The sequence below is a fragment of the Chrysemys picta genome, chromosome 10 (genome assembly GCF_011386835.1).
Source record: "Chrysemys picta bellii isolate R12L10 chromosome 10, ASM1138683v2, whole genome shotgun sequence".
NCBI lineage: Eukaryota > Metazoa > Chordata > Testudines > Emydidae > Chrysemys > Chrysemys picta.
Window position 1 is genome coordinate 74703983 of NC_088800.1, and position 13526 is coordinate 74717508.

General features: G+C 42.7%; 1 protein-coding gene across 1 annotated transcript in view; it reads left to right on the forward strand.

Moving 5' to 3' along the window:
• FAM20C (FAM20C golgi associated secretory pathway kinase) overlaps positions 1-13526 on the forward strand; it is an 85440-nt gene that overhangs the window by 9689 nt on the left and 62225 nt on the right. Inside the window, exon 3 of the mRNA XM_005289163.5 lies at positions 6327-6405. Within this exon, the coding sequence (XP_005289220.1) occupies positions 6327-6405 (79 nt within the window). The remainder of the gene's footprint in view (positions 1-6326; positions 6406-13526) is intronic.

Below are 13526 nucleotides of genomic sequence, written 5' to 3' on the forward strand. Positions count from 1 at the left end.
TATTATTTATAACAACACCAACAGTGCACACTTTACAAAGACAAGTGCCCTTACAGAAGAGCTTACGATCTAAATGAATTGGGAGGATGAGGGCCGGGTTGCAACAACATCCAGGAAATTACATACTAGGTCACACCAGTGGTTCATCCAGTCCAATGTCCTGTCTTGGACAGCAGTCAGTACAAGATGCTTTAGAGGATGGTGCAAGAAACCACATATGGACAGCTATAAAAACATGACTGAGCGATCATGGTGCCATACATCTCATAAGTTCCATAGAGGGTTTCATTATTTGAACACTTCACAAAGGGGAGGTGTAGGGTTTGCAGAAAACATGGACATGTGTTTTCAGGAGGGACTAGGTGGGGGAGAAGTTGGAGATATGACTGACTAGGAACCCCCGGGGCACATGGGAGAAGGATGACAGGTGAGCATGGGAGAAAATCATTACACAGTTAATCCAAAGCCCAGAAGAATCAGTAGAAAGACGCTCATGGACTTCAGTGGCCTTTGGACCAGGCCCTCAATCCCAAAATGTCCCTGGTAACGTCAACCCCACTGAGGATTTGTTCCAAAGCCTCTTGAAATTTGGAAATCAGGCTGTAAAATTCTTGCAATACCTGAGATGAAAGAGGATGTTAAGGCTGGAGTATATTAACCTTTAGCTTTATTTCTTTCTTTGACAAGTTGAATTGCCTAAAGATTAAACGTAATCTTTGTACTGGAATTTACTTTTACCATTATATAAATATGTCCAAGAATTGTTGGACGAGAGTTGACTCAAGATGTACTATATGGTGTCAGCGAGTTTTTAAGAAGTTTTCCAGAGCTGCTCATCGTCTGTAACATAAAGGCATATTCCGACACTTTTTAAAATGTGAATTATGACCCTGGAGGGAGGACACCTTTGGAGTCAAACAGCCTTATATTTTAAGGCCTTCTTAGAAATGTCTTAGTATGCTGATCATAGACGTGACAGGCTGTAATGGCTTAGTGTCATTATGTGTTCATCTCTGAATACTGTATGTTCTAATCCTGTGTATTATAAATCCTTATGAAATTTTTATTTGGGAAGCAGCTGAAGTCTCAAGGGCATCTCCAAACAAGCAAACAAGGCTTTAGAACATGATTGGACTCTTATTCCTTGGCATAATATAAAGGGAAACATGTTTGAACTGAGAAACATAAGTGGAAAGTGGAATGTTCCTTGTCTGATTCATATATGTCAGAAGATGAAAAGAAGCCAAGCAAGCAGGCTTGATATTGAAGGGAGGAGAAAAATCTCTAGGCCTAATGTTCAGATAAAGTCTCCATGAATGTGAGCCCTGCTTTAGACATGCACTACCACATAGGCCCATGCAAATCAAGGTTTTTGCATGCACCCAATCCCAGACATTAAGCACACATGTCACTGTCTGCAGGGTCAAGACCTTAGATTGAAAGCACATTGGATTCAGACCATACCTCTTTCTCAGCTGTGACGTGTCATGCACAGCTACGGCACTGTATAATTCATGTTAACGATCCTCATTTTTGCATATGTAGGTAGGCACCTGTATGTACAGGGGAGTCGCATCTTACGCGGGGGTTAGGTTCTGAAGTCAGCGCGTAAGGCGAAAATCACATATAGGCAAACGCTCATTGAGTGGAATGGCGGGTGGAATCGCCCGCACTACAAGTACAGTATTTAAATTTCAGAGTATTTAAATTGTTATTTTTCTCTTTTTTGTTTTGTTTTGCCAAGCACGTATAATTAAAATTGCGTAAGTTAAATGCGCCTATGATGCGACTCCACTGTATAGCCTTTGTGTTAAAATGGTTGGGAGCAAGAGTAAGGGACAGTGTGGAGCTGCATAGGGCAGATTGTTCCCTGGCAAGGCACAATGCCTCTAGAAGCTAAAGGGGAGTGCGGTTGCTGTGCCACCCTCAATCAGTATGTAGCATGTGTCCACCCACCCTGCACTGCAGAGGACCAGTTAGGAGGCATGAAGTCCTACATCTAAACTCAACAATGGCACAAAACTCCAGCAGTCCTTGTGCTCCGGAGTGCTACTGCAACCAGTTCAGCTTGTGCAGACAATATGTGTGGGTGAGTATGACAAGGCCAGAGGGAACCTTTAATCTTCTCACCTTGCACCCTCACACAAAGGATGGACCAGTTCTTTCGGTCTGGAAATCAGGCCTCGCCTGTGTAACAGATCAGAGCAATTTTTCATGAACCTTACATAAAGTTTTCCCCTTTCTTGTTGCCAAAGTCATTGGCCGCAGAGGTTGCTAGCCAAATAATCTGTTGTGCTGCTTTAACGTGCTGTGCATCCTAGTAAACTTAGAGTATTTCAAACTGTGTGTTTAGAAATTGCTGTGAGGAAACCTCCTTTTTTTCCTCCATCTCTACACCCTTTTGGCCTTGAACAATCTCCCTTTCCCAGTCAATATGGGCTTTCCCAGTCATGAGGCTGCATAACGCTTAATGGTTGTATCAGGTCCAGGTCATGCCATGTGTAGAACCCTGACTTTTTGTAAAATGGGAGTATTCTGTTGAAATGGTGCAAAATCGGCTTTATGTGGAGGGATATGAAACTAGACCCTGTTTTTCAAACACTGATTCTGCTTTGGGCATAACATTCCCATATTGCAGGGTTTCCCAAACCGGGATGCCGCTTGTGTAGGGAAAGCCCCTGGTGAGCTGGGCCGGTTTGTTTACCTGCCACGTCTGCAGGTCAGGCCGATCGCGGCTCCCACTGGCCACGGTTCGCTACTCCAGGCCACTGAGAGCTGCTGGAAGCGGCAGCCAATACGTCCCTCAGCCCGGCCCAGCTCGCCAGGCGCTTTCTCTACACAAGCGGCATCCCAGTTTGGGAAACGCTGCCATATTGTATTTGTTGACTTTTCCACAGCCTCTTTTGGCTGGGGACTTTTTATATGTACTGCATTACATTCAGTCAATTCAATATTTTTTAAAATACGTTTGGAACAAATGTTGTTTATTTGCAAATACGTGGCTATATTGTGCCATCGATTTATAAACAGGAATCCTCATTAAAGTCAACAGGAAGTTTTGCTTAGCAATTGGTGGCTCAACACTGCTCCTTGAATAAACGCCTAAATCCTACAAGAATGACTTGGATAAAACTCTCATTGATTGTAATGGAAGTGGAGAGTGAACAGGATTGCAGGAATTGGCCCCATATTTGTATGTTTAGCAAGTGAATGGAAAAAAGACCAATTTTGAAAACTTTAGTGACAAGGGGCAGCTCCTCAGCTGGTGTAAATCAGTGTAGCGTCACAGTGGGCAAGGGAGTCACACTGCGTTACAACAGCTGAGGATCTAAGCTTAAGGATGCAATTCCGATCGCTGTTACTCAATGGAGACTAGGGTGACCAGATGTCCCAATTTTATAGGGACAGTCCCGATATTTGGGGCTTTTTTTTATATGGGCTCCTATTACCCTCCCCCCCCCCGCCCCGTCCTGATTTTTCTCACTTGCTATCTGGTCAACCTAATGGAGACATTGTGGATTTAAACCGATGTACGGGACAATAGAACTTGGCCAATGAGAGTCACAACGTTGGCCCCATTCTAGGTCCTTTACACTAATCTGGCAGTGAAATGTGATGGAAGGCTAGCTTAAACTGTCATCTGGGGACTCCTGGGTGGTGTAACGGTGGGGTAGTTAATTATACACCCCATGCTCTTGACCACTCAGTATAGATGACAATCTAGGTGTGTAGCAGAGCTGTTGCCGGAGTAAGCTGTGCTACAATGATCCTGAGACGTTACTGATAGCACATACTACAGCAGCCTGAGGTTGTTCTAATTTATGCTAGGGGCTGAACTGACTAGTTGCCCCCAAGATTCAGGGTGTTTGTGGCTGGAAAACCATCTATACCTCCCCTACTTCCCTTCAGGTGTACATGAGGATCTCACCTACTCTGTGCAGCAGAGTGAGCCTAATATATGAAAACCACATGTTTCTGGTCTACCTGTTCAATGTGAGTTGTTTAATGCCCCTTAATTTCTAATTATTTATTTGTTCCATTGGGATAGCCGAGTAATGCAGTAGAAGGCAGGGGTCAGCAAAATAGCAATGCAGGAGGGATTTTCTTCCAGAAGAAGAGTAATTAAACTGACCAGATTTGCATAGCATTTTGTTGCAAAAATATACGGATTACAAGCACTGAAAGAGAGCTGGTGACCCATCAGTAATAAGGCACAGAGAGGAGTAATTAACAGGACGTGTAACTAATGGTATTGGTTAGGGAAAGCAAATGTAGACATTAGACAGGTCAAATAAGGCCAGCTCTAAGGCAAAATTTATGAAAAAGATAACATGACATTTTACATAGTTCTTAAATTTATACCTTTTTTGTCTGATTTCTAAAGAAGGGGATTATCTGATCATTCAGAGGAAGCATTAAAAAGGACTAAATTGCACACACTGAGATGACTGACATGACCATCACTGCACAATGCAGAAGTGAATTAAAGAGCTTGGGTGTAGGTCATTTCATTTACTCAAAGTGTTCTTGGCTGGTGGAAGAGAGCAGATGGTTTGCTGAAGCATATATTTACCTCCCTTGACTAACCATATCATCAGATAAGACGTACTCTTTGAGAACTCTTTTACTCATGTAATGCGTGGTTTTTTAAGTGACATGTTTTTTTCCACTTATACAAAAAAAGTATCAGTCCAGGTTTAAAAACACCATCATCCGACTGTTAAAGTGATATTGTACAAATGGTGCAGTTGCTAGGAATAAATGTCAGTCTTACAGTAATTCACCATCAGATGGTGTTTGAGAGTCAAGCAAAAATGGTCTACAATGTGCAGCATGAGCCAAATTTCAGGACGTGGCTACACGTGCAGATGTAGAGTGCTTTGAGTTAAACCAGCCTTCGTAGAGCACAGTAGGGAAAGCGCTGCAATCTGTCCACACTGACAGCTGACAGCGCACTGGCGTGGCCACATTAGCAGCTCTTGCAACGGCCACAGAGAGCAGTGCATTGTGGTAGCTATCCCAGCATGCAAGTGGCTGCAACGTGCTTTTCAAATGGGGAGGGGTGGGGTGGAGTGTTACAGGGAGTGTATTGTGTGTATGTGGGGGGGAGAATGGGTTTTTGGGGGGCTGAGAGCATGTCAGCATACTGTCTTGTAAGTTCAGACAGCAGCAGACCCCCTCTCCCCCACACACCTCTCTCTCTCACACACAGCATTCCACAGTAATGGTTGCTTTGTCTCGGAGCAGATAAGCATGCCGGTTGTCAGAAACGGAGCTTTCAAAGAGCATATCCGCATTCCTGCAGCGATTCCAAAACAATGACAAGAGTGGCCACTTGACTTAAGGGGATTATGGGACGTTTCTGGAGGCTGATCAGAGCGCAGTAATGCAACACCTCGTTCACACTGACACCCAGGCGTTTCAGTCAACACGCACCAAGCGTTAATCTTCTCGCTGAAACGGAGTACCAGGAGCGCTCTAGCCCTGGAGTCAGAGCGCTCTACGTGCCTTGCCAGTGTGGACGGGTAGTGAGCTAGGGTACCCGGGGCTGCTTTAATGTGCTCTAACTCACAGTGTAGCCAAGCCCTCAGTCACTATTCATTCCTTACTCAAAGCTTCCATTGAAGTCACTTCTCGCTTATGTACATACCACCTAAGGCAGGGCCTGATCCATAGCCCACTGAAGTCAATGCATAGATATCCATTGACTTCAGTAGCTTTGGATAATGCCCATGGAGAATATAAAAGATATATATACATATTGCTCAGGAATAATAAATTCTTTAATCACAGCATAATATAGGAGTTGCAATTGACATCTGTTCGTGCCTTTAATTAAAGGCTGGCTGCTACTCACCCGTTTGTACAGCCATGGTTCTGGTGTTCGCCAAGACACACCCAATCTCTTCTTCCATCATGCATCCTTTTCATGGTTGCAAGTCGAAAGAACATAGGGAGTGGGGGAAGTGAGAATGTAGGGACCTGTACCTACACACGCTTAGCATTCAGAACTCCCACTGAAGCCAATGGTGTTTCTGCACTTGTAGGATCGGGCCAACAGTGGGAAAGCTGATGCAGGATGCAGGATTCCCTGTCTACTCGGGTTCAGGCAGTGTGAGCAGCTACTCTAGACTGCATTTCCCCTACTCATCCACTAATGAAGTCTTTATCCCTATTTAAGAGTGCCCTATACACATATAAGTGGGTGTTCAGACACCACATATAAAAGCTTAGCTAGAGAGAGATGTGCTATTTCATTGTAAGACTGCTGACTGTACGTAGAAATGTACACTGTGATTTTAAATGGTTTTACTTTTCTCCCACAGCAATGAAATCCGGAGGCACCCAACTAAAACTGATCATGACATTCCAAAATTATGGACAAGCATTGTTTAAACCAATGAAGTAAGTAAGAAATGTTTTAAAGCTGCTTTACACAGCCGTGGCATGTTACCCTCTTGACAGCTGTTAAAAGATCACTCATAATGTCTTCTAAGTTTGTGGTGCTTAGTTATCTAAGCTTCCCACTGAATGTAAATTGTAGGCATGTTAAGAAGAGGAGGCATGTTAAGGCATGAGGAATTTCAGCATTCTTAGAGCCTGATCCACATGAAGTCAATAGGAGTCTTTGCATTGACTACAATGGGGTTTGGATTAGATCCTTAAATGACACCAGGTATATTGTGGTTTTATATGAGGTGTCATGCACACGGTTCTCTGTGAATTCTTTGACTCACAAAAATACAGGATGTGCTCAAAGTTCCTTTCTTATGTGGATCTTTATTCAAAACACACTTGCTCCAATATTTTGCAGTTTGTATTGCATCACTTATTTTGGAAATGTTACCAGCAAGCGTGCGAGTTTTGGCCAGGTTTTCAGAATAGATTTATTAGAGAGGAAGACATAAATAGTGTTTGTTTGATGAATTATAATTTCATCCTTTGATTTATTGCTGTTGGTATTAGAGGTGCACTCTACTGTTTGCTAAGGCTGTATTGTAGCTGTGAAAATGAGGTTCTTTGAGAAGCAGGAGTGAGGAGAAAAGACTTGGATGGAACAGGAATGATTTTACTCTCACTTACACCTGTGTAAAGCAGGAGGTCAGTGGAGTTGCACAGGTGTAAAACTGATGTAAGTGAGCTCTGAATCAGGCCCTATATGTTTGTATTATAATAATGAAAATCATTGTGTGCTTAGTGTACAGGGTTTAGTAAAATCACTTGAGGCTGCAGAATGTTTAATGAAGCTACTCACTCTCTGTGTCAGTGGTATTACTGGAATAATAATAAACTCATTTCCTTTCTTTGTTCCCCCTATAAGGAAGTTCACTTCATTTCCTTTAAGGTGGTCTGTAAAGGAATAAAGCAGCACAGAGCATGTGGTTTTCAGTATGCATTTGTTTTATATTGTACATGTAGACAGGAAGGATGGTCCAGTGGGCAGGGGGTTAGCTTGACACCTGGGTTCAATTTCCTGCTTGGCTACTGACTTCCTATGTGACCTTGGGTACGTCAGTTACTATCTCTGTGCCTCTATTCCCCATTTGTAACATGGCGATAATAAAGGGAGGTACCTTACCTCACAGAGATATTGTGAGAATAAATGCATTAGAGACTGTGACATGCTCAGATACTACAGTAACAGAATCCATATAAGTGCCTAAGGTAGATCAGGCCTTATATGGACTTCAGAAGGAATAGGTAAATGAGTTTCCTTCGCATCAATCTCCTTGTTCACGTGCGTCCTGAGATCTATGAAGAAATCCCCTAGATCCCCAAAGTGTTTGTGCAAAGGCCCAGTGGTCCCACGTTATTCCCAAATTCCTCCCATTCAGGCTGGCTTCCTCTGGATTCACATTCTTCTTGGTTCCTCTTGTGGGGCTGGGAGGCTCAGATCTCTGAGAGGGAATCTCCATAAGATGATGTAGACAAGTCTGAAGGGAGATGTTGCCAAAGCATGTCCTAAATGGACCATTCCAAAACCACTGGAACTATAAAAGCAATGCTCAGAGCATTGGTTTGGATGATACCATTGAGGCTCTACTCCTCCCCCCACTCCCTTCCCAGCACATTTTATCTGACACATTTTATCACTATTCCAAATCATTTATCACTATTCCCTCCCTGGGAAATTTCTGAGACTATGACAGGGCCTAGCTGTCTTTAGTTATTAGGTAAAAGAGTGATGGCCTTGGTGGCTTTCCACATGGTACAAGATTCCTCTTGTCTCCATTTACTTAGATGCAGATATTTTAAATCATTATCATTGCTGCGACATTGTAGCTCTGGGAATGCTAATGAGGTTAAATCAAAAGTTTACCATGTGTACTGCTTTATATACACCACTGGCAAGATGATGGATGACAATGGATGTATAACCAGTTTCCTATACAGAAGCAATTATTGCCATCCATGGGGACAAAAGCAGAAAATGACGATGTCTTAATCACCCCTTCAGCTTGATTTTGAGGGTGTTAAAATGCTATTTTCTAACTGATTAAATAGATGTTTAGGAAAAGAACCACTGCAGCATTCCACAACTGTGTTCCCAAATACTCCATCTTACAGTGGCAACACGACTGTATTTCAGATGATCGCTGTAGAATACTTTAGGTTTTTTTAATTAAGGACATTTGCGAGCATTTGTTTTCATTATGAACAGGGAGCCAAATCCTAAGCTGGTGCAAATCAATATACAGTAAAAACGGTTTTATCCGGCATGTTGGGAGAATGGGGGGTGCCGGTATGTGAAAAATGCCAGTTAACTAAGAGGGAGGGAGTTTGGGTGCAGGAGGGGTTTCGGGGTGTGTGTGGGGGGGGTGTCTGATCTAACGGCCGCTCACCTTGGGTGGATCCCCACAAGCAGTGACCTGTCCCAGCTGCTCCTAAGCAGAGGTGTGGCAGGCAGCTCTGCACACTGCCTGAGCCTTTTCCCACAGGTGCCGCCCCCTGAAAGTCCCATTGGCCATGGTTCCCAACCAATGGGAGCTGTGTTCCTAGTACCTGGGGCAGGACAGGGACAATGTGCAGAGCCGCCTGCCGCGCTTCCGCCTAGGAGCAGCCGGGACAAGTCGCTGCTTGCAGGGAGCCGCCCAAGGTGAGTGGCCCCGGATCCGGCACCCCGCACCCCCTTCGGTGCCCCATGCTCCTGCCCGCAACCAAACTCCCTCCCAGAGCCCGCACTCCACACCCCCTGCCACACCCCACACCCCTGCCAGCCCCATGCCAACTGGACTATAAACTGGAATTGCATTGAAGATCAGAAATGCCGGTTTATAGAGCTTTTTGGTTGGTGAAGTCCTGGATAAAACAGCTTTTACTGTAGCTCTATTGAGTTCAATGGGACTATATCAATTTCCCACAGTTTATGATCTATTTCCTGTGAATTGTTTGGTGAGATATACGGAGTGATTTCCTTCCATGGAACTTCCATCCTAAAACTTTAAAAATACAGTCTGTTAAATCTACAGGACTTCCCATGGAAGGGCCTTATCCAGCAGAAAGGAGCCTTCTCTAAATTTAAGCTGTTCCCTCTTTTGAGGGGATATCACTTTTGGTTCAGGCTTTATGTCTGACTCCTTCCCAGGCAAGGTGTCATATGTAGGGCCCTACCAAATTCATGGTCCATTTTGGTCAATTTCACAGTCACAGGATTTTAAAAACAGTAAATTTCATGATGTCAGCTATTTAAATCTGAAATTTCATGGTGTTTTAATTATAGGGGTCCTGACCCAAAAAGGAGTTGTTGGGTGGTCACAAGATTATTGTAGGGGGGGGTTGCGGTACTGCAGCCCTTACTTCTGCACTGCTGCTGACGGCGGCGCTGCCTTCAGAGCTGAGCAGGTGGAGAGTGGCATCTGCTGTCCAAGAGCTCAGCTCTGAAGGCAGAGCTGCCACCGACAGCAGCGCATGGTATGGTATTGCCACCCTTACTTCTGTGCTGCTGGTGGTGGGGCGCTGTCCTCAGAGATGGGCACCCAGCCAACAGCCACTGCTAGCTGCCCCCAGCTATGAAGTCAGTGCAGAAGTAAGGGTGGCAATACCGTGACCCTCTTAAAATAACCTTGTGATCCCCCTGCAACTCCCTTTTGGGTTAGGACCCCCAATTTGAGAAACGCTGGTCTCCCCCATGAAATCTGTATATATATGGTAAAAGCACACAAAAGACCAGATTTCACGTTCCATGACGTGTTTTTCATGGCTGGTGATTTGATGGAGCCCTAGTCATATGGCAATGATACTCACGTGGATGATGTCAAAGAATGTTCTACATGTTCTTAGGGCATCATCAGTGCTAATGCAATGGGTAGGTTCCTCCCTACCTTAGTCACAGCCAGAGAAGACCTCTAAAGGAGTCTTATGGACCACAAAACAACTCCCTGACTCTCAGCTCTGGGATCGGCAAGCTGAAGAGGCTTTCACTTTGATAGTCAGGAAAGTGACCTGCATCATGGGCCCCTGCACTCTTCTTCCATAATTGTGATACAAGCCACATGACTGCATTCCACCGATCAACACGTAGGAGTATGCACTTCACAAGAAGTCCCATAGGTCATCCAGGACCATTTACTCTTCTGTTTCTGGAGATGTGCACAATAGCTATTCTAGCCTTTAGGAAATCCTGTGGGATGCATATTCCCAGCATCAGAGATGGAACATGGGAAGGACTCATGATGTGTTTGTCTCCGTCTGAGTGGATATGCCTTTCCCTATGAAAAACCATGCTTCTAGCCCAGTCTGAACAGCAGTTAAATAATGTAGCATTTCTTGCCTGTGAATAAATACTATGGCCTCAATTCAGCTGTCAAATAAAGGGGTGAAGACAATGAGAGTTGCAACTCTGTCTCTGAAGTTTGAACTGAGCTACTCTTTAATATACCAGAGGGGGTTGGAACCAGCAGGATATTGAGTTTGATTCCTAAAGAAAATTCTTGATCAAAAGTGTCCCAATCTGTCTATTATTCTAGTCAGTTTAAAGCTAAACCCCTTATTTCTGCAGGACTCAGATTCAGGTAGTGTGTGAGGGAACAGCCCCCTGTCTGCACTTGGTTCCATTTGTAATATCGGTGAACCCTTCTTGACACATGTAGACCTGCTCAGTATTCTTCAGAGTTGCAATGATATTGGTGCAAATGGGGTGGAATGAGAAGAACATGCTAACTCTTTACTAATGCAGGCAGATATCTATTAACTACATGGATATTCCATAGCACTTCAGAGATGGTTTCTGCAGCAGTGTTACAGTGAAATGAAACTGGCAAGTTGTTCTAACTCCTGGAGAACTCATGAGCAGGCCTTGGTTAGTTTGCATTTCACAGCGGCCGAATCCTTTGTTGATTACATCTATAAAATGAGCCAGCTCCTGAAAGAATCCTTCAGCACAGCCAGTATTTGGAAATGGAGAAACCATCCATCCCCTGTGCTAACTGTTTGACAGTGCCTCACAAATCTTGTACCATCGGGTCATTTATTCAGGCAAGCAGAGCAAAATCAGGAAAGAGGCGTTTAATTGCCAAGAGAATGTCACTGTGATAAATAAAGCCTGATCATCTACAATTATTTTATTTATTTGGAGCTCTGCATTTTCCACTGTGAAATAATTGCACATAAAGGGTTACAAGGTGAGCCATTTCTATTTAAAAATCCCATAGCTCAAAGTAAGTTCCATAGCTAATTGCAAAGGAATCATAGAAGTCACAGAAATGAATCATAGTGCTTGCAAACTTAAGGGAAGTTTGAATGTACTTGCAATGTGTCTAACAGTTAATATGTAACTTTGTTCAGCCTGTTACAACTGTATTGTACTATATTACTGTCATCATCACAAAACCCCAAATCCGCACCAACCCTAAAGCTCCTTCCTGTTAGTATATTAGCTTTGTAAACAAAATTTATCGAGATGCCCAGCAATGTCTCAAGTCAAGATTCCTTATATAACTTATTCAGAGAGAAAGAGAGAGAGAGTGGTCATAAATTTAAAAGGCTTTTGGCTTATCTGGCTAAAAACTACCCTAGTTTTTATATTTTTATTTATTTTCTCTTTGCTATTGTTAACTGGGGGAGTGAAACAGCTGGCTTAGCAACAAAAGAGACAACGGTTTTCTCTCTTGGAGGCTTTTTTTTTTTTTGGAAGGGTGAAAGCCTGCTCCATCGAAGTCAATGGCAAAATTCCCAGGTAGAACTGAACATAAAATATCTTTTCTAGAGTTTTTTTTGGAGCCATCCTACATAATTTAATAGAGAATTATATCTTTCCTATACAATTTTACAGGCTGTTTCTAAAATCCCTATACAAAGGGCACCATTCACTATGAAATCTGTGAATTTTAGAATAATGTCAGTAGACCCCTATTTGTTTCATCCAGAGAAATGCCCTTGAAATCAGTGAAGTCACTCTTGATTTAAACTGGGATGAAACCAGAATCTTATTCCAGATTTACAGTGGTTTAAGGAGGTTAAAATTAAGCCTTACATGTTTTTTATACATATTTTTCTTATAAGTGAATTATTTTTGTAAGTACCAACACAGGATAGATAAAAGGTGCATCATTATAGTCATCTATAAAAGACTGTAGCTAATCAGTGTCCAGTACTCCCCTTTTTTTTCAGGTGCAAGAATTTTATTATTTTTAATTATTTACATTCCAATTTAACACCTTAAAAACAGGAGTCCTGGCGTCTAAGGATTTGTCTTTACTGGAAAAATGTGTCGTGTTAGAGACCTGTCAAGAAACATATTTTAACTAGCACTTTAGTTAATACCGTGCATTTTCTCATCTTTGACAAGCTCTAAGTATCCTTGCAGATATTATCTGTAACAACAGATGAAATAAAATGATGGCAGTTCCCACAGAATGAAAAAATAGCCAGGCAGGAAAAATAAAATAAAATAAATACATTCCCATCTCATATTCCTTAAAAAGGCTATCTTCTCAGACCACCTCGAATTCCTTTCAAAGGGAGGGGCTTTGCACCATAGTTTGAAGGTCACTAAATTTGGGCTATTTCAGACCAAGGTAGTAGGGAAATGAATATTGTTGTTTTAGTTGGCAAAGGACAGCTATTTTACTGGTTTCAGAGTAGCAGCCATGTTAGTCTGTATCCACAAAAAGAACAGGAGTACTTGTGGCACCTTAGAGACTAACAAATTTATTTGAGCATAAGCTTATATATATAGCCCACGAAAGCTTATGCTCAAATACATTTGTTGGCTATTTTACTGGCTTTTAAATTGCACACTTTTACAAATAAACAATTAGCAGCATTTTTAAAATTTCTCTTTGATTTGCCCTTTGAGAGTGCTATACAAATACTGCATTTTAGGGTAGTGGCATTATATAAGACATAAAACCGCTCTAATAGAAAAACTGTTAATTGCTTTAATTTTCTACAATTATATCCAGATTTTGAAGTTGTAGTGTGACTACTTACCTGTGAAATACAGCCTCTAGGCCTGATTATGACTTCATTTACACTGGTGTTACTCTATTGACTTCAGTGGCATTACTTCTGATTTACACAGGCAT